This window comes from Scyliorhinus torazame, chromosome 7, assembly GCF_047496885.1.
Source record: "Scyliorhinus torazame isolate Kashiwa2021f chromosome 7, sScyTor2.1, whole genome shotgun sequence".
Lineage (NCBI taxonomy): Eukaryota > Metazoa > Chordata > Chondrichthyes > Carcharhiniformes > Scyliorhinidae > Scyliorhinus > Scyliorhinus torazame.
The window spans coordinates 21,617,802-21,645,587 of record NC_092713.1 but is presented as its reverse complement, the minus strand read 5'-3'; the positions used below and the strand labels follow the sequence as shown (position 1 = coordinate 21,645,587).

The 27,786-nt window shown below is 51.4% G+C and overlaps 1 protein-coding gene across 2 annotated transcripts in view; it reads left to right on the top strand.

The window, feature by feature from the left end:
- The window catches only part of ak5 (adenylate kinase 5), a 123,480-nt gene that overhangs the window by 43,483 nt on the left and 52,211 nt on the right, over positions 1 to 27,786 (top strand). For both annotated transcript variants that reach the window (XM_072510415.1, XM_072510414.1), the window contains exon 7: positions 20,662 to 20,752. In XM_072510415.1, coding sequence (XP_072366516.1) covers positions 20,662 to 20,752 — 91 coding nt within the window. The remainder of the gene's footprint in view (positions 1 to 20,661; positions 20,753 to 27,786) is intronic.

Sequence of the window (27,786 nt, the reverse complement as noted above, 5' to 3'; positions counted from 1 at the left end):
ATTGGTAACCTATATTTACAGTGGTAAACTGGTTACTGAGGTTCGATCATAACCCTTGAATCTGTGGACCTATTCCTATTACTATCTTGGAGTGGCACTCAGCACATGGTGGATGTCTGAGTGGCTTGCTGTGAGCTCTGTGCCCTGAGCTGCCTCCTGCTGCCTTGAGCGGGAAGTGTCGTGTTCCCTGTTTTGTAGTGTGTATGCTCTTGCCTGTGATTGGCTGTGGTGTTGTGTGTGTGTTGATTGGTCCGTTGATCTGTCCATCAGTATGTATGTCTGTTTGCACCATGATGTTTACCTGACTATCATGACATCCCCCTTTTTTACAAGAACATGTGCCTATGTGGTTATAAATAGAGATGTGTACTGAGTGCAGCTGAACGTGTGTGTGTGCAATATTTACAGCATGTACATGAGGCTAAGCTATATACAAGGGGCGATGTCGGGTGCGACATAGCAACGAGGTTGTACCATAAACAAAGAACGGGGAAATGTTGAACGACGAAACGAACTCCTGTAACGACCAGGAAGAACAGAAACATATTAACACAGTGGTATTATGAGTTCAATGTACAAACAGGCTCATAAGTCCAGTCTAGTAGGTGGGCGACGAATTTGGGTTGATCGCCTCAAGGGTGGGTCAGGATCCACCGGCTGAGGAATGGGCCTGGCCACGGGTGACAACGGAAGGGGCATGGTGGCAGGAAGATCCACGAAGTCGACAACAGGAGGGCGTGGTACCGGTGTAAGTTCCCGTAGCGAGTGTGGAAGTAGGCGAAAAGCCCGGCGATTGCGCCTACGAATGGAGCCATCAGGCATGCGAACCAGGAACGAGCGGGGAGCCACGCGTCGGAGAACTTCGGCAGGTGCTGACCAGCCACCTTCTGGTAGGTGGATGCGGACGTCGTCTCCAGGTGTCAGGGCGGGAATATCAGTTGCCCATGTGTCATATGCCATCTTCTGGCGAACGCGCTGCTGTTGCATTCTGTGTAGTACCGGAGCATGGTTGGTTGTGGGTACCAGAATGGATGACACAGTGGTCCTGAGGGCGCGACCCATTAACAGCTGGGCTGGTGAGAGGCCAGTGGCTAGTGGGGCCGAGCGATAGGCCAGCAGGGCGAGGTAGAAGTCCGACCCGGCAGCAGCAGCCTTGCAGAGGAGCCGCTTGGCAATGTGAACGCCCTTCTCCGCCTTTCCATTGGACTGGGGGGCAGAGGGCTGGGCGTCACGTGTGTGAAGCCATACGAGGCCGCAAAGGAAGACCATTCCTGGCTGGCGAAACTGGGCCCATTGTCCGACATGACAGTAATCGGAATGCCGTGGCGAACGAAGGTGTCTTTGCAGGCCCTTATGACAGCGGCGATGTCAAATCGTGCAGGCGTATGACCTCTGGATAGTTTGAAAAGCAATCAATGACGATTACATAGTCCCTGCCGAGCGCGTGAAAAAGGTCCACACCCACCTTCGCCCAGGGGGACGTCACCAGCTCATGGGGCAGAAGCGTCTCAGGAGGTGGCGCCGGCTGAAACCTTTGGCAGGTTGTACAGTTGAGCACCATATTGGCAATGTCATCACTGATGCCCGGCCAGTATACCGCCTCTCGGGCCCTCCGTCTGCACTTCTCGACCCCCAGATGGCCTTCGTGTAGTTGGTCGAGGACTAGCTTGTGCATGCTGTGTGGAATCACAATCCGGTCCAGCTTTAGGAGGACACCATCAATGACGGCCAAGTCGTCCCGGACATTGTAGAACTGCGGGCACTGTCCTTTGAGCCACCCTCCCGTCATGTGGTGCATCACACGTTGTAGAAGGGGGTCAGCCGCAGTCTCCCGGCGAATACGGGATAGACTGGAGTCATCGGCTGGCAGATTTGCCGAAGTGAAGGTCACCTGCGCTTCGACCTGACAGACAAACCCCTCCGAGTCGGGCGGTGTGCTCACTGCTCTAGATGGGCCTCTGCAATGATAAGGTCCTTTCCCGGGGTGTAGACCAGTTGGAAGTCGTACCTCTTAAGTTTAAGTAGGATGCACTGGAGGCGAGGGGTCATCTCGTTCAGGTCCTTATGTATGATGCTGACCAGGGGGCGATGGTCAGTCTCAACGGTAAACTGGGGGAGACCATACACATAGTCATGGAACTTGTCTATTCTGGTTAGCAAGCCCAGGCACTCCTTTTCGATCTGCGCGTAGCGCTGTTCTGTGGGGGTCATGGCCCGCGAGGCATAGGCGACCGGGGCCCATGACGCAGTGTCATCCCGCTGTAGGAGTACCGCCCCAATGCCGGACTGGCTGGCATCAGTCGAAATTTTAGTGTCACGATGTGTCGAAAAACACCAATACCGGGACTGTGGTGAGCTTAATTTGGAGCTCCTCCCATTCCTTCTGGTGTGTGGGCAGCCACTGGAACTCCGTGGACTTCTTGACGAGGTGGCGCAGAGTCGTCGTGTGGGAGGCAAGGTTGGGAATGAACTTCCCCAGGAAGTTGACCATGCCTAGGAAGCGTAGCACTGCTTTCTTGTCTGCCGGCTGCAGCATGGCTGTGATGGCGCTCACCTTGTCTGCATCCGGACGGACCCCTGACCGGGAAATGTGGTCCCCCAGGAACCTCAGCTCGGTTTGGCCGAAAGAACACTTGGCTCGGTTGAGGCGCAGGCGGTTTTCCCGCATGCGCGCAAAGACGCGCTGGAGACGATTGATGTGCTTCTGTGGTGTGGTGGACCAGATGATGACGTCGTCCACGTAGACGCGCACCCCTTCGATGCCCTCCATCATCTGCTCCATGATCCTGTGAAAGACCTCGGATGCCGAGATGATGCCAAATGGCACTCTGTTATAGCAGAACCTGCCGAAAGGGGTGTTGAAGGTGCACAGCTTTCGGCTGGACTGATCCAGTTGGATCTGCCAAAAACCCTTCGAGGCATCCAGTTTTGTGAAGATTTTAGCCCAGGCCATTTCGCTCGTGATCTCTTCCCGTTTGGGTATGGGGTAGTGTTCCCTCATTGTGTTGTTGTTGAGGTCTTTTAGATCAATGCAGATCCGGAGCTTGCCGGAGGGCTTCTTAACACACACCATGGAGCTGACCCATGGCGTGGGCTGCGTGACCCGGGACAGCACCCCTTGGTCCTGGAGATCCTGCAACTGCTGCTTGAGGCGTTCTTTGAGTGGCGCTGGACCCTGCCAGGTGTGTGAATGACCGGGGTGGCGTCCGGTTTGAGCCGTATTCTATAGGTGTAGGGCAGTGTTCCCATGCCCTTGAATGCCTCCTGGTTGTGGACGAGGAGCGATTGGAGCTGTGCCCTGAATTCTGCATCCGGGAAGTCAGATGTGCCTTCTGGAGACAGAGCGTGGACCCGTTGCACGAGGTGGAGAACTTTGTGTGCCTGTGCGCCTAACAGGGAGTCCTTCGATGAGCCGACTATCTCGAATGAGAGTGTGGCCGTGTGTGTGTTGTGTGTCACCTGGAGCTGGCCGGATCCCATAGCCGGGGTAACATTTCCATTGTAGTCGACCATCTTGCAACGGGCTGGCCGAATTGGTGGTCTGACCTTCATAGCGTAGAAGGCTGACCATGCTATGAGGTTGGCGGAGGTGCCAGTGTCCAGACGGATTGTTATCGGTGATCGGTTGACCGTTCGGGTGGCACACCATTCATCACCCGGATTGACAGTGTTCACTTGCAACGGCTGGTGGGTCCTGGCTGGAGACATCCGGTTCCCATGAATGACCGCAACACGGAAGGCGTCCCGGTCGTCTGTGTCACTGGTCTGGATATCGGCTGGGCACGACTCGTAGTAAGGAGGCTGAATGGCCCGCACGTCCCTGCGAGGTTGTTGGAATCGGGGAGCGTTGGCAGGTTGAGCAGCTCGTTGAGTTGCTGCACGTCGTGACGTCATGGCGTTCGTTGCGCACCGCGCATGCGCAGTTCGGTCTTGCGTCGAGCACGCCTGCGCATCATGTCCCTCTGTGTCGACATCTTTTTTGGCGCGCACAAACGCGGGAGGCCCCGGAAAGCGCGCAAAATGGCCGCCCTCGTCCGGGCCGCGGGCCGGGAGGAACTCGATCGCCTGGACCCGTTCGGCCTCGTATGACGCCTGCCTCGCCGATCCGGCCGCGTAGGACCCCTGCCGTGCCGATTCGGCCGCCTGAAATTGGGAGTAGCGGCTGGTCGAGTTTTCATGAAGGACACAGGCTTCGATTGCGGAGGCGAGGGTGAGGCCTTTTATTTTTAGGAGCTGCTGGTGTAGGGTGCCCAAGGCGACCCCAAAAACAATCTGGTCCCGAATCATTGAATCGGAGGTGGTGTCGTAACCGCAGGACTGCGCAAGGATACGGAGATGCGTAAGGAAGGATTGAAAGGGCTCAACCTTACCCTGCAGGCGCTGCTGAAAGAGATACCTCTCGAAACTCTCGTTGACCTCGACGTTGAAGTGTTGGTCGAGTTTAAGAAGGACCGTCTTGTACTTGGTCTTGTTCTCACCTTCCACGAACACCAGGGAATTGTAGACATGGATGGAGTGTTGCCCTGCGGTGGAGAGGAGGAGGGCGACAATTGACGCCGAGGTTTCCAGCTATTTGTAGCGGCTGCGGCGTGCTGACGGTGTCCATGGCGCAGGATGGCAGATTCCTGAGGATTCGCAGGTAGGTCCCACAGTTACCGGGTTCCAATCCTGGTACTATGATGTGTTGGGTGCTCTGCTACACAGACGAACCAACACGGTTGCGAATGGTACAACTCAGTTTTATTGCTAACATTTATTTACAGTGGTAAACTGGTTACTGAGGTTCGATCATAACCCTAGAATCTGTGGCCTATTCCTAATACCATCTTGGAGTGGCACTCAGCACATGGTGGATGTCTGAGTGGCTTGCTATGAGCTCTGTGCCCTGAGCTGTCTCCTGCTGCCTTGAGCCCTGTTTTGTACTGTGTATGCTCTTGCCTGTGATTGGCTGTGGTGTTGTGTGTGTGTTGATTGGTCCGTTGATCTGTCCATCAGTATGTATGTGTGTTTGCACCATGATGTTTACCTGAATATCATGACAGCCGATTTTTGTGTGGCTGCGGGATCGCCGCCGCGCCGGCCGGGGGGCCGTCGAAAGCGGTCACCCGGCGATTCTCCGGGCCGAAAGCGGTCACCCGGCGATTCTCCGGGCCGAGTTCGGCCGAGTCCCGCCAGTGTGGGTTACGTATGGTCCCACCCGGCGGGACCTCAAGAGTTCATTCTGCGGGGGCTGTCCCGGTGGGGGGGCGGATACGACCTGGGGGGGGGGGGGCCTCCACGGGCCTACCGATTGGCGGTCAGGCTGGTTCCGTGGTGGCCTCCTATGTTCCTCCTCGCCAGGCCCCTGTAGGGATCCGCCATATTGCCCAGGGGCCGACGTGGAGACAGGAACCCACACGCATGCGCGGACTTGTGCTGGCCGTGGAGCGCATGCGCTGGCCGTGGCGTGCCGGCTTTCGGGCGCCGGTGCTGCCCCCGAGGAAGGGGTGGGTAGCTGCCAGGTGAGACACGTTGACTCCGGAGTGGCTCGCACCACTTTTCACGCCGGCGTCAGAACTTGGCCGCGGGATTGGAGAATCCCGGCCGTTGTGTTTTTATGACCAGGAAGTTTCATGGTCACTTTTATCTTGAAGCCAAACTGTCACGCTGGTGATTTGTACTTGAATTCCCCTGGATTATCAATCACTGGATTATCACGGCAGTAACATAATAGCTACACAGTCATCAAATATTTGAGGATGGACCTGAATGGTTGGATTAGGGAATGTAAACGATGTGAAATGTTGATTGAAATTGCTGAGGGAATTGGTGGTTCACTATTTGACTGTGTGGGACTTCACTCAGTCCCGAGACTGACCCTGTCCTTATCGGATGGGCAATGTTTCCCTCCCTTGGGCAGCACGCTCTGCGCAAGAATAAAAAGATGCTATTGTTGGGCGTTCAGGACAGAATCAAAAGTTGTGTGGAGCAGCACGGTAGCACAGTTGCTTCACAGCACCAGGGTCCCAGGTTCGATTCCCAGCTTGGGTCACTGCCTGTGCGGAGTCTGCACGTTCTCCCCGTGTCTGGGTGGGTTTCCTCCGGGTGCTCCGGTTTCCTCCCACAGTCCAAAGACGTGCAGGTTAGGTGGATTGGCTATGCTAAATTGCCCGAGGTTAGGAGGAGTTATGGGGATAGGATGGAAGTGAGGGCTTAAGTGGGTCGGTGCAGATTCAATGGGCCGAATGGCCTCCTTCTGCACTGTATGTTCTATGTAACAGATGTAAAGCAATAGAAATTGGGTAATCAAAACTATTTTTCATTTCATTGAGCATAAATTATATACGTTTCAGTCATATGAGTCAGTAGGAGCTTGCTGTTCTTCTCTGTATTTTCACTTATTTTCTGGCAAGCTGAACAGCAATTGTTTCACTCTAGCTGTTTTGAGGACTCTCCAATCTTAACCTAAGCTTCTGGCAACAGAAGCCCCCGAGACATTAATTCCAAAAAGAGCAGGCGAGCTCTCCCCAAGTGCCATGGAACCAATATTAATCCATCAACCAACACCTAACACCCATTTGCTGCTCGTTATCTCCTTGCTGTTTGGAGGAGGTCACTGTGTGCAGACAGGTTTCCTATATCGCTGCTGCCTTAACTTGCACCAAGTCCCCATCACCCTCTGTCCTTGCTGACAGGCATTGATTCCTGCTCAAACAAGGTCTTGATTTTAAAATTCCCATCTTTGTTTTCAAATCCCACGAGGGCTTTGCCCCTTCCCATCCCTGTAATCTCCTCCAACCCCTTCATCTTTGCTCCTCTAAGTCTGGCTCCTTGTGTATTTCCCATTTTAATCTCTCTACCATAGCTACCCCTGCAGTTGCCTAGGCCCCCAAATTCTGGAATAACCTCCCGACACCTCTTCACCTTGCTCTTCTCCTTCCAGACACTTATTAACGGTAGAAAGGCAGCACAAGTGGATAGCACTGCAGTGTCACAGCTCAAGGGTCCCAGGTTCGATTCCCCGCTGGGTTATTGTCTGTGCGGAGACTGCACGTTCTCCCCGTGTCTGTGTGGGTTTCCTCCGGGTGCTCCGGTTTCCTCCCGCAGTCCAAAAGACGTCCAGGTTAGGTGGATTGGCCATGCTAAATTGCCTTTAGTGTCCAAAAGGTTAGGAGGGGTTATTGGGTTACAGGGTAGGGTGGAAGTGAGAGCTTAAGTGGGTTGGTGCAGACTCGATGGGCCGAATGGCCTCCTTCTGCACTGTATGTTCTGTGTTAACATCTATCTTTAACCAAGTTTTGGTCACTGTTATAACCCACACGGGTCTTCTTATGGGCGATCCTCAATAAATAAAGTCGGCCAGTCAGGCACTGACTTCAGAAGACCCAGTGGGGAACTACTGCACCTACACATAATAGTTAAATAAGATAAGTTTTAGTTTTCTTTGCAACTCTGCGTGGACTCCTTTGTTGTCCCGTGCAAAACTCACCTGACCTACAAGCACTTTGGAACCTCTGAACGCCATGCAAGGTGCTACACAAACGCAAGCCTTTCCTTCTAAAATAAAGTGAACAATACTGAACAAAATATTTTAACCAATTTCCTATGTGTAACCCCTATTGTGCATTCTCACTCACCCTTCCCTAACATCTGTTGCCTCAGACAAAAAAGTGTTTAAAACAACAGCTGCTACAAGTGTTTGAGGCTTCCTCAAAAACCAACTACTCTTCAAAGGACTTCAAATTCCTTGACAGCCTTTAAATGCAAATCTTCCATTCAATTTCACATGACAAAACATTGCTTTAGTCAGTAATTGACAGTTTTATTACTCCAGAGACAGGTGCTTGATGGATAGTTCTATCTTTCCCTTCACACTTGAATGCATCTCATGTACCCTGCTTTGATGCTAAGCACAATGTTCATAAACACTCCTGCTTTGATTGAGACTTCCTCACCATATAAAAGCAGCTAATTTCCCCACTTTTTTTTCATACCAACAAGCACTTAGCTGTTTTTGATGTGGTGAGGAACTATCAATCATAGCAACTGTGTTTGTAAACATTGTTTAAAGAATTTAAAGGCTGCAGGTGGGGAGAGAAGCCAAACAAGCCCATCGCAGGAAGGGCCCCCAGCCTGAGCCCATCCTTCCTAACCCAAGCCGCCCTGACTCCCACATCCTATGTAAGACCCCCGCAGCACTCTGGTGGCAAATGTTGGAGGCTGTTTACCACCTTGCCACTCCTCGCACTGCAAGTCGCCAGGTCCATGTTGTTACGATATGCTGGGCTAGTGCGCAGTCAATTCCAGCCCCACTTGACCCAGAGTAGCAACACAGCTGAAATTAGATTCTTAAGGTCCTTGGTTTAGCCCAATAGTCACCAGGTTTGTAACTATACAACACAAGTAACCTTTCATTATGTACAGCATTATAATTAAATGGACATAAAATGTAACTGACTATCTATTATCCCTTTCACAACCGTCCCTTCCTAACTCACCCCACTCTCTCTACAGACACACACACACACAGGCAAACAACAGCGGGGAAAGGGTGATGGAAAAGGAAAGAAAATATAAATAAAAATATAAGGATAAGTATCCTTGATGCACGGATGACTTCCAGCCAATGTCTTTCTGAAGTTCAGACTTTCATTTCAGTACTTCTTCCTCTAGGCTCGAGGTGGTTCTCTCTGGCAAGGTTGTCTACCTTCTCTGCCGACTCAGAATCATTTCCAATTTACAGCAGAGAATGTGCCAGGCACTGCTTTCAGATGAATAGAGCAGTTCTTTCACTTCAGCAAGCAGGAGAGAGAGAGTTCCTTTCACTTCCAAGGTCTAAACACTTATGCTAAGTTCTGTTGGAGAGCATCACCCAGGAACTAATCACTGACTGCTGTCAGGCAGAACACTGCCTCTGGCCAGCCCACCAATTGACAGTTAACCAATTGAACCGAGTTCCGCCAAATCCAGTTCCCAAGAGCCATTTTGTGCTGAAGAGTCTGGCTTCTCCCTTCCAAAAACAAAACCTAGGAACACCATGTCCTGGCAAGCAGGCTGTTTCAACAGAGTCTTCTGCTTAAAGGCACATCCCGATTATGGGTCCATGGACTAAAATATAAAATAGAAGAAATGGGAATAAAGGAAATACACAGGAAGAACCCTTACAAGGTTCATCAATACTTGCACCAATTAACACCAGCAGGACTCTCAGCTTGTGGGGGGGGACCATCCCTGCCAGCTAGTGAGTTGGGTATCCGGCCCATCAATGAGATGTAAAATATCTCCAATGAGCTATTTGCATGATCCCGTAGGGTTGAGGCAGGAAGCTCAACGGGGACGTCGGGAAACCTGCTATGGCCGATGGGACGGGTACAGAGTTTCGCCACCCAGTGCAAACCTTGATTTTGGCCCGGCAATGGCCCGTAGAATTCCGCATCTCGCAGGCAGCCCCCGAGAATTGTGGCTCGTATGATTTCAAGACCGAGTTCGATTATAGCTCTTGGGGATCAAAGTATATGGGGTGAAAACGGGATCAGGTTACGGAGTTGGATAACTAGCCATGATCATACTGAATGGCGGAGCAGGCTCGAAGGGCTGAATGGCCTCCTCCTACTCCTATTTTCTATGTTCCTATGACACCTTGGAAGGACAGAAAGCTGGGAAAAGGTGGAGGGGTGGCTCTGTTAATCAAGGTTGACATTGGTACAATGGAAAGAGGAACAACCTTAGCTGAAAACGTCATGATGTGGAATCTGTTTGTGTAGCTGCAGGAAATGGTAAAGAACGCTTCATAGAATTTACAGTGCAGAAGGAGGCCATTCGATCCATCGAGTCTGCACCAGCTATTGGAAAGAGCTACTTAAGGCCACGCCTTCACCCTATCCCCATAACCCAGTAACCGCCCCCCCCCCCCCAACCTCTTGGACACTAGGGGGCAATTTAGCCTGGCCAATCCACCTAACCTGCACATCTTTGGACTGTGGGAGGAAACCGGAGCACCCAGAGGAAACCCACGCAGACACGGGGAGACCGTGCAAACTCCACACGGACAGTCACCCGAGGCCGGAATTGAACCTGTTGACCATGTTGACTCTGCCTGTCTGATTACATTAAGATTTTCTAAGTGTCCCGCTGTAACCTCCTTAATAATAGACTGCGGCATTTTCCCCTATGAGAGATGTTAAGCTAACTGGCCTCTGGTTCTTGCTTTCTGTCTCCCTCCTACTTTGAACAGAGGAGTCGCATTCGCTATTTTCCAGTTTGATTGGACCATTCCAGAATCTAGGGATTTTTGAAAATGTAAAACCTACTATCTCAGCAGCCACTTTTGTTTTTAAGACTCCAGGATGAAGTCCATCAGGATCAAGGGCCTTGTCAGCGTTTAGTTCCAATAACTCTCCCTCTACCCTGACCCTGGTGATTGTCATGGTTTTAAATTCCTCCCTCCCTTTTACCTCTTGACACGCACTTATTTCTGGGATGTATCCTCGACAGCGAAGACGGATGCAAAATATTTGATCAATTCATCTGCCATTTTCTTCTTTTCCATTATTCATTTCTATGGAACTTTTAGTTTTAGTTGAATTGCGCCCAGTTTATTGGAGGGTCTTGGAACTTTCGACCTCCAAAGGCAGCGGAAGCAAGGTTATAGTTTTAAAGCAGGGTTAGATGGATTCTTGATGAGCAAGGGGGGGTTATGAAAGGTTAACAGGGGTCATGAAGACCCATGAGGCCCAGGAAAGGTGACTGAATGGGAGTTTATTTAGGTCAAAGAAATGTACAATGGCAACGTACAACGCACCAGGTTCCGGTCTGGACCACCAGACATCCGGTCCCAGCCCAGGCCGACGCTTGCAGAGCAAGGTATCGAGCCCCAGATGGACGCCCCTCCGACCGCAAGCGGGGAAGCTCGTATTCCGCAACTCCCATTGGGATTTGATTATCCCCGTGGGCCTCAAAGGTTATTACAGGGGGTGGGGGGGGGGGCGGGAAGGTGGAGTGGAAGTTCCAATCACATCAGCCGTGAACTTATTAAATGGCAGAGCAGGCTCGAGGGGCTGAGTGGCCTCCTCCTGTTCCTAATTCGTACGTTTGTATCACTCTCAGGAGCAACGGGTATGGATTGACTGCTGTCACTCAGACTGGGACACTTTCCTGGGGGGTGAGGCTACCTTGGGCTTTAGAAAAGAAAAGTTGGTGAGCAAGTAGCTGGAGGTTACAGAGAATTTACAGGGTAGGAACAGACCTTTTGATCCAAGGATTCCGCACCTTCGGGGCGGCTCGATGCCGGAGTGGTTTGCGCCACGTTTCGCAAATCACTCCGCCGGCCGGCGCGAGTTGGCGCATGCGCGGGAGCGCCAGCGTGTGCTGGCATCATCCCAGCGCATGCGCAGGGGGGGTTCATCTCCGCGTCGGCCATGGCAGAGGACCACAGCGGCCGACGCGGAAGAGTAGAGTGTCCCCACGGCACAGGCTCGCCTGCGGATCGGTGGGCCCCGATCGTGGGCCAGGCCACCGTGGGGCACCTCCCGGGGCAAGATCCCCCCCCCCCCCCAAAAGGAGCCCCAGGTCCCGCCGGTAAGGACCTACTCTAATTTACGCCGGCGGGACGGGCCGAAAACGGGTGGCCACTCGGCCCAGCGTGGGCCGGAGAATCGCCCGGGGGGGCCGCTGCCAGCGGCCGCCGACCGGCGCAGCGTGATTCCCGCCTCCGCCAAATCCGGCAGGGGGTCGGAGAATCCCACCCCGTATGTTTGACCTGAGACCTTTCCCATTCCTTTACATCGAACTCTATCACCATAACTCGTATCCCTTTCTCCCTTTTAAATGATCTGGGGCGTCATTCTCCGACCCCCCCGCCAGGTCGGAGAATCGCCGGGGGCTGCCGTGAATCCCGCCCCCGCCGGTTGCCGAAGTCTCCGGCACCGGATATTCGGCGGGGGCGGGAATCGGGCCGCGCCGGTTGGCGGGCCCCCCCCCGCTCGATTCTCCGGCCAGGATGGGCCGAAGTCCCGCCGATAAATTGCCTGTCCCGCCGGCGTAAATTAAAGCACCTATTTACCGGTGGGACAAGGCGGCGTGGGCGGGCTCCGGGGTCCTGGGGGGGGGGGGCGCGTGGCGATCTGACCCCAGGGGGTGCCCCCACAGTGGCCTGGCCCGCGATCGGGGCCCACCGATCCGCGGGCGGGCCTGAGCCATGGGGGCACTCTTTCCCTTCCGCCTCCGGCACGGTCTCCACCATGGCGGAGGCGGAAGAGACTCCCTCCACTGCGCATGCACGGGAAACTGTCAGCGGCCGCTGACGCTCCCGCACATGCGCCGCCCCGACATGTCATTTCTGCGCCAGCTGGCGTGGCAACAAAGGCCGTTTCCACCAGCTGGCGGGGCGGAAATTCCTCCGCCGTCGGCCTAGCCCCTCAATGTTGGGGCTCGGCCCCCAAAGATGCGGAGCATTCTGCACCTTTGGGGCGGCGCGATGCCCATCTTATTGGCGCCGGTTTGGGCGCCAGTCGGCGGACATCGTGCCGTTTCGGGAGATGTTCGCCCCGGATGTCTAATCTTGTTATACGCTTGATTATTTTAAAATAGGCAAGTAAGCGATTTCTTAGCCTAGAATCTTTCTTTAAAAAGTTATCTGGGGCCTGTGCTAATTTAGCTGCTGATTAACCTAATTATAATTTGGAAAGATGTGGTTTGGGATGTATTCATCTCTTTTGCACTAATTAGAGTTTGGATCATTTCCTCCTGATTTTGATTGAGTGAAGTCGAGGGACATAATCACTGCCACATCTCTCCTGATGCAAATAGCAGGCACAATGGAACAATTATGACGGGAGTCGAGTATATATATATATATATATATATATAGTTTTAAAAAATTAATTTACGGGATGTGGGCGTCGCTGGCGATGTCAGTATTTATTGTCCATCCCTAGTTGCTCTTCAGAAAGTGTTGGTGAGCCGCCTTCTTGAACCGCTGCAGTCCCTGAGGGGTAGGTACACCCACTGTGCTGTTAGGGAGGGAGTTCCAGGATGTTGCCCCAGCGACAGCGAAGGAACGGTATATTTCCAAGTCCGGGTGGTGAGGGACTTGGAGGGGACCCTCCAGCTGGTGGGGTTCCCAGGTATCTGCTGCTCTTGTTCTTCTAGATGGCAAAGGCCGTGGGTAAGGAAGGTGATGTCTAAGTAACCTTGGCGAGTTTCTGCAGTGCACCTTGTAGATGGTGCACACGGCTGCCACTGTTCGCCGGTGGTGGAGGGTTTGAATGTTTGTGGAAGGGGGAGCAATCAAGCGGGTTGCTTTGTCCTGGATGGTGTTGAGCTTCTTGAGTGTTGCTGGAGCTGCACTCATCCAGGCAAGTGGAGAGTATTCCATCACGCTCCTGACTTGTGCCTTGTAGATGGCTTTGGGGGGGTCAGGGGGCGAGTTATTCACCGTGGGATTCCTAGCTTTTGACCTGCCCTGGTAGCCACAGTATTATTATGGCTAGTACAGTCCAGTTTGGGCCAGGGCTTAGAAACTCCAAAGTTCACCTGACCTACAACCTTTCTGTTGAATTTGGAGAGGATGATCACAAAAGCCTTCACTGCAGGCGCGATTCATCAGACTTCCTAGACCTTTTAATCAAAACAAGGTTTATTCTAAGAATGTAGTTAACATACATATACATATATATATATATATAAAAACACACCAAGCATTTTTATCAATTACAAACATAAATACACTACACAGCGACAGTAATCTATGGATAACACTTAATGAATTCCCCCTTAGCTGTTCCAATTCAATAACAAAATCCAATAAACCAAAACCCCTTTCAAGGGCGAGACCCAGCACACTGAATTCTCACTTGAATGGGACTGGTCCTTTCCCTGAAATTCTGATCCAGTTCCAACCAGCAGATTCAAACTCCTTCTGGAAAGCAACTCTATCTTTAAAGTTACCAAGGCAGTTTGCCTCACCCAATGTGATTTTTACTGGAACAGCTTTTAAAATGAGAACAGAGAAAATCACTTCTTTATCCTTCTACAGTCCACAGCAGTCAAACTGAAATTGAAACCCCCTCACCTCTCAGCCACAGCCCAATGTGCTACAAGTCACATGAAAAGAGACTAAAACATTCTTAAAAGGACACTCACTTGACACATTATCTGAGGAGTCGCGAATGGTGCTGAACATTGTGCAGTCATCTGCAAACATCCCCACTTCTGACCTTAAGATGGAAGTGAGGTCATTGATGAAGCAGCTGAAGATGGTTGGGCCGAGGACACTACCCTGAGGAACTCCTACAGTGATGACCTGGAGCTGAGGTGATTGACCTCCAACCACCACAACCATCTTCCTTTGTGTCAGGTATGACTCCAACCAATGGATAATTTTCCCCCTGATTCCCATTGACTTCAGTTTAGCCAGGGCTCCTGGATGCCACACTCGGTCAAATGCTGCCTTGATGTCAAGGGCAGTCACTCTCACCTCACCTCTGGCATTCAGCTCCTTTGTCCATGTTTGAACCAAGGTTGTAATGAGGTCAGGAGCTGAGTGACCCTGGCGGAACCCAAACTGAGCGTCTGTGAGCAGGTTATTGCTGAGTAAGTGCCGCTTGATAGCACGGCTAATGACTCCTTCCATCACTTTGCTGATGATGGAGCGTAGACTGATTGGACGGTAATTGACTTGGTTGGATTTGTCCTGTTTCTTGTGTACAGGACACACCTGGGCAAATTTCCACATTGCTGGGTAGATGCCAGTGTTGCAGCTGTACTGGAACAGCTTGGCTAGGGGTGCGGAAAGTTCTGGAGCACAAGTCTTCAGCACTATTGCCGGAATATTGTCAGGGCCCACAGCCTTTGCAGTATCAAGTGCCTTCAGCCGTTTCTTGATGTCACTTGGATTGAGTCGTATTTGTTGAAGACTGACATCTGTGATGCCGGGGACCTCCGGAGGAGACCGAGATGGATCATCCACTCGGCACTTCCAGCTGAAGATTGTTACAAATGCCGCAGCCTAGTCTTTTGCAAAGATGAGGGCAGCACGGTAGCATAGTGGTTAGCACAATTGCTTCACAGCTCCAGGGTCCCAGGTTCGATTCCCGGTTTGGGTCACTGTCTGTGCGCAGTCTGCATGTTCTCCCCGTGTGTGCGTGGGCTTCCTCCGGGTGCTCCGGTTTCCTCCCACAGTCCAAAGACGTGCAGGTTAGGTGGATTGGCCATGCTAAATTGCTCTTTGTGTCCAAAATTGCCCTTAGTGTTGGGTGGGGTTACTGGGTTATGGGGATAGGGTGGAGGTGTGAGCTTGGGTAGGGTGCTCTTTCCAAGAGGCGGTGCAGACTTGATGGGCCGAATGGCCTCCTTCTGCTTTGTAAATTCTATGTGCTGGACTCCTCCGTCATTGAGGATGGGGATATTTGTGGAGCCTCCTCCTCCAGCGAGTTGTTTAATTGTCCACCACCATTCACGGCTGGATGTGGCAGGACTGCAGAGCTTAGATCTGATGCGTTCGTTGTGGAATTGCTTCACTCTATTACTTGCTGCTTATGCTGTTTGGCACGCAAGTGTTGTAGCTTCACCAGGTTGACGCCTCATTTTTCGGTATGTCTGATGTTGCTCCTGACATGCCCTCCTGCACTCTTCAATGAACCAGGGTTGATCCCCTGGCTGGGTGGTAATGGTCGAGTGGGGGATATTCTAGGCCATGAGGTTGCAGATTGTGGCTGAGTACAATTCTGTTGCTGCTGACGGCACACAGAGCCTCATGGATGCCCAGTCTTAAGTTGTTAGATTTGTTCGAAGTCTATCCCATTTTGCACGGTGGTAGTGCCATCCTCATCCTAGTTATAAAGGATCGTCCCTTTAGTCTGAGGCTGTGCTCTTGGGTTCTAGTTTCTCCTCATAGTGGAAGCATCTTCTCCATGTCCACTCTATCGAGGCCTCGAGTACAAACCCAGATGTTGAGGCTAAGGAATCAACTGAAAATGTCAAAACTGTTGGGCAGATAATAATAATAATAATCTTTATTGACACAAGTAGGCTTACATTAACACTGCAATGAAGTTACTGTGACAATCCCCTAGTCGCCACACTCTGGCGCCTGTTTGGGTGCACGGAGGGAGAATTCGGAATGTCCAAATTACCTAACAGCACGTCTTTGGACTGTGGGAGGAAACCGGAGCACCCGGAGGAAACCCACGCACACACGGGGAGGACGTGCAGACTCCGCACAGACAGTGACCCAAGCCGGGAATCGAACCTGGGACCCTGGCACTGTGAAGCAACAGTGTTAATAACTGTGCTACCGTGCCGCCCAAAGTTATTAAGGGATATGAAACTAAGCACTGGAGATAGAGTTAAGTAACAGATCCGCCATGATCTCATACTACTTCATGCACAGTCTGGTAGAAGTGTGGAACTCTGTCCCATAACGAGCAGAAGGTGCTAGCTCAATTTTACAATAGACGTTGATAGATTTATCCTGCCCAATGGTACTAAGGGATAATGGTGGCTTGATGGAGCCGGTCAAGGGATTGAATAGCATCCTCCTGCTCCCAAAATGTGAATAAAACAATTATTGGGTTGTACAAACACTTCATGCAACAATTCAGAGTCCTTCGGTGTGCTAACCCATTCATCACAGATGCAGAATTTGATCCAGCACACTGGGGTGTTAGTGTGGGGTCAGCGTTGATCATCAATCCCGGCCCAGCTCACTGACAATCCAGCATGATGATATTCCTCTTGCTGATCAATCCGGTGGACACGAATGGCCGCCCTGCATGGATTCTGTCCAGTGCGAGTTAGGAGGGCTGTCAGTCCCAAAATCTACCAGGGACGACATTGATCAATAATGATGGTGGCAGCACCTGCTATTCCCACTGCCTCCAATGGGGGCACAGTTTACTTCTAAAAAGGTCTTTCGGAAGGGCAGGGAGGAGATTTACTGGAGTTGTAGCAGAAATTAACAATCCAGACAGATGGAGAAATAATAATAATCACTTACTGTCACAAGTAGGCTTCAGTGAACTTACTGTGAAAAGCCCCTCGTCGCCACATTCCAGCACCTGTACAGGAATTTAACCCGCGCTGCTGGCCTTGTTCTGCATTCCAAGCCAGCTGTTTAGCCCACTGTGCTAAACCGCCCCGATGGCAATGGAAGTGTTAAAACCTTACAGGAGGTCCAGGGATCTGCAACCTCAGAATTCCTGTGGCCTCTCCAGAGTATGATCCAGCCAGATGAGGAGGGGGAGGGAGGGGGCGCCAGCCGGGGTGTGGGCCGGGCGTGAGAGACCCTTTGGGGAGTAGGAGGTGTAAATGGTAAGGGGAATAAATCAAATGTTTTCTCCAGTCGTCACTTCTGAGTGGTCGCTTGCCTGGGACTTTACAGAAAGTAATTGAGATCATCTGCTCAGAGGGGAAGACCATGAGATATAGGAGCAGAATTAGGCCATTCGGCCCATCGAGTCTGCTCCGCCATTCAATCACGGCTAATAGTTTTCTCATAAAATAAATAAAATTAAAATTAAATTGTTTATTGTCACAAGTAGGCTCCGAATGAAGTTACTGTGAAAAACCCCTAGTCACCACATTCCGGCACCTGTTCGGGGAGGCTGGTACGGGAATTGAACCCATGCCACTGGCCTGCCTTGGGCTGCTCTTTAGCCCTGTGCTAATCCAGCCCCATTCTCCTGCCTTCTCCCCATAACCCCTGATCCCCTTATCAATCAAAAACCTATCTATCTCTGTCTGAAAGACACTCAGTGACTTGGCCTCCACAGCCTTCTGCGGCAAAGAGTTCCACAGATTCACCACCCTCTGGCTGAAGAAATTCCTCCTCATCTCTGTTTTAAAGGGAACAAAGTTAAAGAGGATTTAATCGAGGTGTTTAAAATTATGATGCGTTTTTCTGGAGTAAATGGAAATAGACTGTTTCCATCGGCAGGCTAACTCGAGGGCACAGATTTAAAATGGGAAATGGGAACGAGAAACGGGAACGTGGAGAAATTCATTCACAATGAGTTGGAGTTTACATCCCGGAAGGGTGGTAGATGTCGGCTCAGTAGTAACTTTCGAAATGAATTCGATATATACTAAGAAATGGGAAATCTACAGGGCTACTGGAGGGGTGGGATGGGGGGAGTGGGGCAGTGGGTTTAATTAGCAGTTGTGATAGGCACAGTGGGGCAAATGGCTTCTCCGTATGGCGTTTGAGCAAACCTGGCAATATTTGATGGGAAGGTGTAGACGGAGGTTCTCTCTGCATCTAACCCATGCTTGCCTAACCTGGAAACGTTTGGTGTGATGATGCAAAGGGGCTGTTTCGGTCTGTATCTATGCCATGCTATGGCTGCCCGAAGCAATCTTGCTCGGTAGGTGACCCATTCTGTATGTGACCTGGGTAGCCCATCGTGGGAGGACTGTTTCAAAGTCTCCAGTATAGACAGGAAAACAGAAACAATGCAGCAGAGACTCGGTAGGATATTACTGTAGTTAGAGGATATAGTGGCAATTAAAGTTTAATTAATTAAAGATCATTAAAGTTCTGTAAACTAGGCCTGTAGTCACCAGGACAGCACTGGTCCCAAGGCACGGTTTCCCCAATTTATGATGCTGGATAAGATAACCCCCCAAATTGTTATGCTCCCAGGTGATGAGGGATTCAACCCCCTTGGTTAATTGTAACAAGGTTAATTTAAAGAGGACCCCTCCCATCATAGAAACCTTTTCCCAGACCAAATAGATTTATGTTCTGAAAGGAACCAATTTAACCAGGTATTCTTCCGTTAAAGAAGATGAATTTATTAGTTCCTAACACACGAGAAGAAAAATAATGAAACACAACACAGACACAGATTAGAAATTAGAAGTGACTCCAAAGATAAAAGTTAAAGATATCTAAATCAGCCTTTGACTTGTCCATGAGAAGTAGATGGCGTAAGTTTGCAGCCGTTAAGTTGGGTGATTCCGGGGTAGCGCCAACTTTGGCAATTGAGCAGTTAGTTTGTAGATTCTTGGTTCGGTAGGTTAGCTGAAAGGAGTTCTCCTGTTCCCCTTTCAATTGTGGAGTTGCTGACTTATAACTTGCTTCCAGCAATCAGAGAGAGAGATCTTTTTACCTGCAAAGGCATGGATGTCTAGTGGATGTTCTTCAGCTGTGACCTTCACAGCACACACTGGCAGAGTAGAACTAGAAAACCAGACTAGCACACAGAGATCAGGGTTTTTAACCCCTTTTTCTTGGGTATTCCTGGAAAAGGAAAAACCACAAACATGTAATCCACCCAGAACTGCTTTGTTTCAACTCACATCATGTCCACGGTCTGGGATATAACTCATAGGAGATGGTTTCTGCTGAGATGGGACTCCGCTTCTATTACCTCCACAGGAGATGACAGTTCAGTTTTCGCATTGCATATCGTCCTTTAAAGTGACTTGTCTGCAAAGGTGCAACACTCCATTCTCTCTGGGCTAGTTGGTCAAATATAATCCATGATGTAATTTTCCAGCAAGGGGTTTGCTTTGCATCCTCAGCTGGTTTTTATTTGGACATTCTTTTCTTACAAACACATTTCTTTCTTCGAAGTTCAGTGTCCATAGGTAATTCGGGGCCATGATCTGTTGTCATGACAGTGCTGACAAGGGTTAAGGAAGATCTTACAGAAGTGTTAATTCCCGAAAGGTTGAGAGAGGAACCAGCAAAGTACAAGTTCTTCCATGGTGGTAAATAAATGCAAATTGGTTGTGGTTAGAAGGAACTTTTCAATGTGATTAATGTGCTTAAAATACAGAGCGCAAGATCAGGGAGTAGGGATTGGAAGAGATAGCTCCAATAAGGACCACACTCCAGGAGCAACATAAAATAGATGGCTTCTTTCCTAATTGAGAATTTAGTAATACTCGTGATTCAGGTGGCACAGTGGTTAGCACTGCTGCCTGCCAATGCCAGAGACCCGGATTCAATTCCGGATGACTGTCTGCTCGGGTTTCCTCCCACAGCCCAAAGATGTGCAGGTTAGGTGCATTGGCCACGCTAAATTGCCCCTTAGTGTCCAAATATTAGGTGGGGTCACAGGGATAGGGTGGGGTGTGGGCCTGGGTGGGGTGCTCTTTCAGAGGGTCAGTGCAGACTCGAAGGGTCGAATGGCCTCCTACTGCATTGCATGGATTCTATGATTCAGGATTATGTCAACGAATTATGATGACTCCAACAACACAATTAGATAGATAATTCCCTGAGCACAAATAAAATACATTTTCTGCTACATCATTAATAGTATTGAGGATGGACAGCACGGAGACACAGCGGTTAGCACTGCTGCTTCACAGCGCCGAGGACCTGGGTTCGATCCTGGCCCCAGGTCACTGTCCGCGTGGAGTTTGCACATTCTCCCTGTGTCTGTGTGAGTCTCACCCCCACAACCCAAAAAGATGTGCAGGGTAGGTGGACGCTTAATTACCCCCTTAATGGAAAAAAACATAATTGGGTACTCTAAATTTATTGTACCAAAGTAATGCTGGGAATGGTGCAGATGGATGCAGACACAGACAGCTAGTGTCTGGCTGATTAATTTAAGCGTCTGCATTTATCATGCGAGCCAAGAGAAATGGAACAGAGCTGTCAGTGCAAGGTGGCCAACATTATTAAATATGAAATGCAGCTAATATGACTTCTTTCCGATGTCTACCCAGCTGGATGCAGACAGGGATGAGGAGGAGGTATTTTATGATATATCCGTGACCGTCGACAGCAAGCTGTTCCCCACCAAGGACCCTGTGGCTGGTAAGCTGAAAACCTTGGACAACCATTTGTATTCCTGCTGGAGGCTGGCAGATGGAAGGGGAGGCAGGTGATGAGCGACGTGTAGCAATTGTTAACAGTTACGGAGCACAGTGTGCCAGGACTAAGTCTGAAATAATATTTCCAGCCTCAGTCCTCAGTAACAGCAGAATATTTTACAACCGAGATGATTTTTCCATTCTGCATTTAGCCTCAGAAGGAGTAGGATCGGCAGCACGTGGCACAGTGGTTAGCACTGGGACTGCGGCGCTGAGAACCCGGGTTCGAATCCCGGCCCTGGGTCACTGTCCATGTGGAGTTTGCACATTCTCCCCGTATCTGCGTGGGTTTCACCCCCACAACCCAAAAGATGTGCAGGTTAGGTGGATTGGCCACGCTAAATTGCCCCTTAATTGGAAAAAAAAAATAATTGGGTACTCTAAATTTCAAAAGATAGGAGCAGGATCCCTCAAAGTGATTTTCAAGTATGGAAAAGGTGGACCCGAATAATTATATCTGAATGAATCGCGGAGCGAGGGGAAAGGGCATGGGTTCAAACGAGGAAAACAAAATTGAGGGGCACTATCAGGCATTTTGTCAAACATTTATCAACACGTGGAATAGGCATTAGGCTGAACGGGTAGAATTATAGAATCCCTACAGCGCTGAAGGAGGCCATTTGGCCCATCGAGTCTGCACCGACCCTCTGAAAGAGTACTTCACCCAAGCTCACTCCCCTGCTCTATCCCATTAACCCCTTAATGTAACCTACACATCATTTTGGACACTAAAGGGCAATTTAGCATAGCCAATCCACCTAACCTGCACCTATCTGGACTGTGGGAGGAAATCGGAGCACCCGGAGGAAACCCACGCAGTCACGGGGAGAACGTGCAAACTCCGCACAGACAGTGACCCAAAGCCGGAATTGAATCCGGGCCTCTGGTGCTGTGAAGCAGCAGTGCTAACCACTGTGCTACCGTGCCGCCATTGATTTATCAATCAATCCTGGTAGGGATGAGATTCTCCAGTCGGGAGAAAGGTGGGGATGTGAGGAACCACAGACTCTTTTTCCCAATGGGTGAACTAAAAATGGACAGTCTTCCTTTGTGTAGCCATCTTCTGACGTGTTGCCCTCCCGAAGGCACTGGGGTACAGTCGCATCATCACAGGTTTCCTGACTGCCTGTTGATGCAAACTTGGCACCGACTATGTAGCGCATCACAGCTGAGTTTAAAACTGTCCTCAACTGATTAATTTACACGAGATTCCTGTCGGCTTAGGCTCTGGAGTGGAACCTCAACCTGCGATCTCTGACTCTGGTGAGATCTCATTCTACTCACTTCAGATCCTGCCAAGATCAGATCTGGGACCTTCCTGATATGCACACATCAAAGCTGGCGATTTTACCCTCCGTGTGTGATCTCTGATCTGTTGACCAAAGATTCACCAAAGGTTGGTGGAATTGTGGATAGCGATGAGGACTGTCAGAGGATTCAGCAGGACTTAGATCATTTGGAGACTTGGGCGGAGAGATGGCAGATGGAGTTTAATCCGGACAAATGTGAGGTAATGCATTTTGGAAGGTCTAATGCAGGTAGGGAATATACAGTGAATGGTAGAACCCTCAAGAGTATTGAAAGTCAGAGAGATCTAGGTGTACAGGTCCACAGGTCACTGAAAGGGGCAACAGAGGTGGAGAAGGTAGCCAAGAAGGCATACGGCATGCTTGCCTTCATTGGCCAGGGCATTGAGTTTAAGAATTGGCAAGTCATGTTGCAGCTGTATAGAACCTTAGTTAGGCCACACTTGGAGTATAGTGTTCAATTCTGGTCGCCACACCACCAGAAAGACGTGGAGGCTTTAGAGAGGGTGCAGAAAGATTTACCAGGATGTTGCCTGGTATGGAGGGCATTAGCTACGAGGAGCGGTTGAATAAACTCGGTTTGTTCTCACTGGAACGACAGAGGTTGAGGGGGCGACCTGATAGAGGTCTACAAAATTATGAGGGGCATAGACAGAGTGGATAGTCAGAGGCTTTTTCCCAGGGTAGAGGGGTCAATTACTAGGGAGCATAGGTTTAAGATGCGAGGGGCAAGGTTTAGAGGAGATGTATGAGGCAAGTTTTTTTACGCAGAGGGTAGTGGGTGCCTGGAACTCGCTGCTGGAGGAGGTGGTGGAAGCAGGGACGATAGTGACATTTAAGGGGCATCTTGACAAATACATGAATAGGATGGGAATAGAGGGATACGGACCCAGGAAGTGTAGAAGATTTTAGTTTAGACGGGCAGCATGGTCGGCACAGGCTTGGAGGGCCGAAGGGCCTGTTCCTGTGCTGTAGTTTTCTTTGTTCTTTGACAGTCGTTTCGGTATCTATCAAGCTGTCACTGGTTGAATGTACAGCAACGAAACTGGGCGGAGTTGGCAGGCAGGCTGTGGGGGGACGAGCATCTTGGAGCAAAGAATCGAGAGGACGCCTTGTGAAACCATGACACCAGGAGGGGGATTAAGATAACATTCCACCATGCATTGTGGCAATTGGCGTGACACATTCCCCAGCCAGTATTCGAACTAGCTCTTCATGATCTCCAAACAACTGCTCACTCTCCTCGACTGGGTTTAATCACCTGAAGGACTCAAAGGGGATGTTTCCAGAGAGCTTTTTCTTCCCTTTATTGGTCTGGGAGTTTTTCTTGTTTTGCTCTGTGCAGAGGGTGTGCCGCACTTTCCATTGCGCCATCTTCACACGAGATGTAAAGTCAAGGCCCCATCTGCTCTCTCAGGTGGATGTGAAAGATCCCACAGCACTACTCTGGAGACGAGCAGGGGAGTTCTCTCTGATATCCTGCTCAATGTTTACCCCTCAATAGCATTGCTAGAAGAGATCAGGTAGTCATCATCACATTGTTGTGTGTGGGAGCTTGTTGTGTGAAAATTGGCTGCAGCAACTACACTTCAAAATAATTCCATTGGTTGTAAAGGACTTTGGGAAATCCTGAGCTTATGGAAGCTTATTTACTGATTTGAACCTTGTCCTCAAGGCGAAGAGCCGTGGGGAGAGCGAGCACCCCTGCCTCATCCCCACGATGCAGCCCAAAGTAACCCAAACTCATTTGGTTTGGCCCCGCACTTCCAACCTGCGGCCTATGCAGCAACTGGGCCCAGTCCACAAACCCCTGCCCGAATCCGAACAGCCCCAGCACCTCCTGCAAATACTCCCACTCCACCCGATCAAACGCCTTCTATGCCTCCATCGCCACCACTACCTCCACCTCCTGCCTCTCCGAAGGCTTCATGATTACATTAAGCAGCCTCCTCACGTTCTGGCAACTACTTCCCCTTCACAAAACTCATTTGACCTTCGCCTGTCACCCTGGGACGCAGTCCTCAATTCGCGAGGCCAACATCTTGTCTTCTCCGTTCAGTGATATCGTACGGTACGACCCGCACTGCTCCGGGTCCTTATCCCTCTTTAAAATCAGAGAGCTGCAAGCCTGTGACAATGTAGTGGGGAGTTCCCCCCTCTCCCTGGCTTCATTATACACCCTCACCAGCAGTGGCCCCAAACTTTTTCTAGAACTCGACCCCCCCCCCCCCCACCACCACCCCTCCGGGGCTCTGACTCGTTTAGCCTTCTATAAAACATCTCAAACACACCATTCACCCCCTCCATGGCCATCACCTTGTTCCTCACTCTGCCAATCTCCCTCGCCGCTTCTTGCTTCTTCAACTGATGGCCCAACACCCTACTCTCCTTCTCCCCGTACTCAGATAGTGCCCCCCTGGCCCTCCATAACTGCCCCACTGCCTTCCCCGTGGACACCAGCCCAAACTCCATCTGGAGACTCAGCCTCTCCTTCAACAGCCCAGTCTCCAACACCTCCGAGTGCCTCCAATCCACCCTCAAAATCTCGTCCACCAATCTTGCCATCTCTGCCCACTCTGCTTTCTCCCGATGTGCCCGAATTGAAATGAACTCCCCCTTAACCACCGTCTGGAGTGCCTCCCACAGCGTGGTGGCTATGACCTCCCCCAAAGCATTTAGCTCCACAAACCCCCGGATGGCATCCCGCACCCGGTCGCACACCTCCTCATCCGGCATCAACCCCACATCCAGCCTCCACTGCATCTTCCCATTCACCATCACAAATCTCCCCTCCCCCCAGATTGGCCACAATACCCCCCCACCTCGAACGCTTTCCGCTTATGAACCAACACTGCCACCCCCTCGTCTTCATATCCAGCCCCGAATGGAACACCTGCCCCACCCATCCCTTCCTCAGCTCGTCAATCTTCAGCTAGGTCTCCTGCGAAAAGGCTACCTTCGCCTTCAGGCTCCTCAGGTGCGTGAACACACGTGACCGTTTGACCGGCCCCTTCAACACCCTCACATTAGAGGGCAGCACAGTGGCGCGGTGATTAGCACTGCTGCCTCACGGCACCGAGGTCCCAGGTTCGATCCCGGCTCTGGGTCACTGTCCGTGTGGAGTTTGCACATTCTCCCTGTGTTTGCGTGGGTTTCGCCCCCACAACCCAAAATGATGTGCGGGCTAGGTGGATTGGCCGCGCTAAATTGCCCCTTAATTGGAAAAAAATGAATTGGGTATTCTAAATTCTTTTTTAAAAATAACACCCTCACATTCCACATGACCAGCCTGTCCGGGAAGGCTCTCCGCCCCCTTCCCTTGCCCATCAGCCATATCCCTTTTGGAGTCAGACCCAGCCTGCGCCACGCGACCCTCCAGGCCCACCCTCAGATGTCCACCGGCATCGATCCCTTCCCAACTGCGCCACACCAACCACACACTTGTCAGCAGCCCTCCCGCCCTCCCTCCCCCCACCCTCAAACAAAGAAACAACCCCACCCCCCTACACCTGCATCCAGGCACCCCCTCCCCCCCCCCCCCCCACCTCACTCCGTTAACTAGTCCGCCCAGCTGGCATGGTGGCCCCTGCCCAAGGTCTACAACCATCCTTCATCCCCAATTCCCCCCCGGCCCGGCCAACCACACAGCCCTGAAGAGTAACAAAACACATACTCACCATCTTGTTCCCCCGTGAAAACCTGCCCCCAAAAACCCATCATCAAAAACTTTCAAAAGCACACAAAACTCCTCCAAAGTTCAATGTCCGCACACTCCTCCCAGTCCATTGTCCCTCATCAATTCCATTGCTTCCTCTGGCATGTCAAAATAATACTCTCTCTTCTGGAAAGTCACCAACAGGCGGGCCGGGTACAATACCCCAAACGTCACCCACTTTTTAAAGAGGGCCGTCTTCACCCAATTAAACCCAGCCTTCCTCTTCGTCAGATCTGCACCCAGGTCCTGGTACACCCGTAACTCAGGCGTCGGACTCTGAAGATCAGGTAACGGCACACAGTCCGAACTTTCTTCTTATTCCTGAACTCTAGTCTGCCTCACCCATCAAAGGATCTTCTCCTTGTCCAGAAAGCGGTGAAACCGCACCACCATGGCCCTCGGCAGCTCGCCCACCTGCGGCCTCCTCCTCAGTGCCCTGTGCGCTCGGTCGTCCTACAGGGGCCGGTCAAAGGCCCCCCCCCCCCATCAATTTCCCCGGATCCTTGCCACGTACGTGCTGGCCTCCGCATCTTCGAAGCCTTCGGGCATGCCAACAATCCTGAGGTTTTTCCTTCTGGAGCGATTCTCCAAACCCTCCACCTTCTTCTTCAGCCTTTTCTGGGTCTCCCGCATTTCCCCCACCTCGGCCACCAACGAGGTTAACTGCTCCGAGTGCTCCCTCACCGCCTCCTCCACGTTCTGAATCGCCCAGCCCTGGGACTCCAGCCTCTGCTCAACTTGCTCAATCCCAGATCTCAGCAGTTCCACCAACTTGGCTGTGTCTTCCAGGGTCTCTTTGCTCTGCTGACGAAACTTATCATTGAGGAACTCCACTGTGGTGGTATGTATTAGGGGTAATACGGTACACCACGTGTCGACAGGCTATTGGTGGAGGGATGCCAGGTCCTGATAAGATCTGCCACCTACTGGACTCCACCCAGAAATGCCGATATAAGAACCCAGTTTTTCCCTCCATTTCCCTCAGCAGCTGCATTCTGTAACCACGCTGCTGGGGATAAAGTTCTGCTTAATAAAGCCTTCAATTGACATTACCTCAACCTGCCTCGCGTCATATTGACGGTGCTACAATTTATTAAGCAGAATTTAAATTGAAGAAAACGACGTGGGAACATGGAGCTCCAAATCACCCCGGAGTGCCTGCGCATCGCACCCCAAGCAGCTAACTTGTCCTCTATTTTCAAGCACTGGCTGGCATGCTTTGAGGGCTACCTCCAAACGGCCCCCAGCACACCGACAGACGAACAAAAGATGCAGGTCCTCTATTCCAGGGTGAGTCCTGACGTCTACTCCCTTATCGAGGACGAGGACGGTTTCACCGGTGCCATCGCCGCGCTGAAGGACATCTACATCCGGCCCGCCAACCATGTTTTTGCTCGCTACCAGCTCGCCACACGACGGCAATTTCCGGGGGAATCGCTGGACGAGTTTTATAACGCCCTGCAGATCCTGGGTCAAAACTGCAACTGCCCGGCGGTAACAGCGAATGAACACACAAAGCTCCTGGTCCGCGATGCGTATGTGGCAGGTTTGGCCTCTTCCCAGATCCGCCAGAGGCTTCTGGAGAAAGAATCTCTGGGACTTACAGAAGCTCGGGCCCTGGCGGCATCCCTCGATGTGGCCTCGCGTAACGCCCGCGCCTACGCCCCCGACCGCACTACAGCCCCTTGGGCTCCGTGGACCCCCCGACACCCCCCCCCCACCCCCGCAAACCTTCGCGGCCAAAACACCAGACCAACCGGGGGGGCCCCGCTGCTATTTTTGCGGCCAGCCGAAACACCCTGGGCAGCGCTGCCCGGCCCGCGCGGCTACCTGCAAAAGCTGCAGGAAGAAAGGCCACTACGCAACGGTGTGCAAATCCCGCGGGGTCGCCGCTATCTCCGGGGAAGAAACGGCACCACAGACCCAGCCCCCCCAGCGATCCACGTGCGACCAACG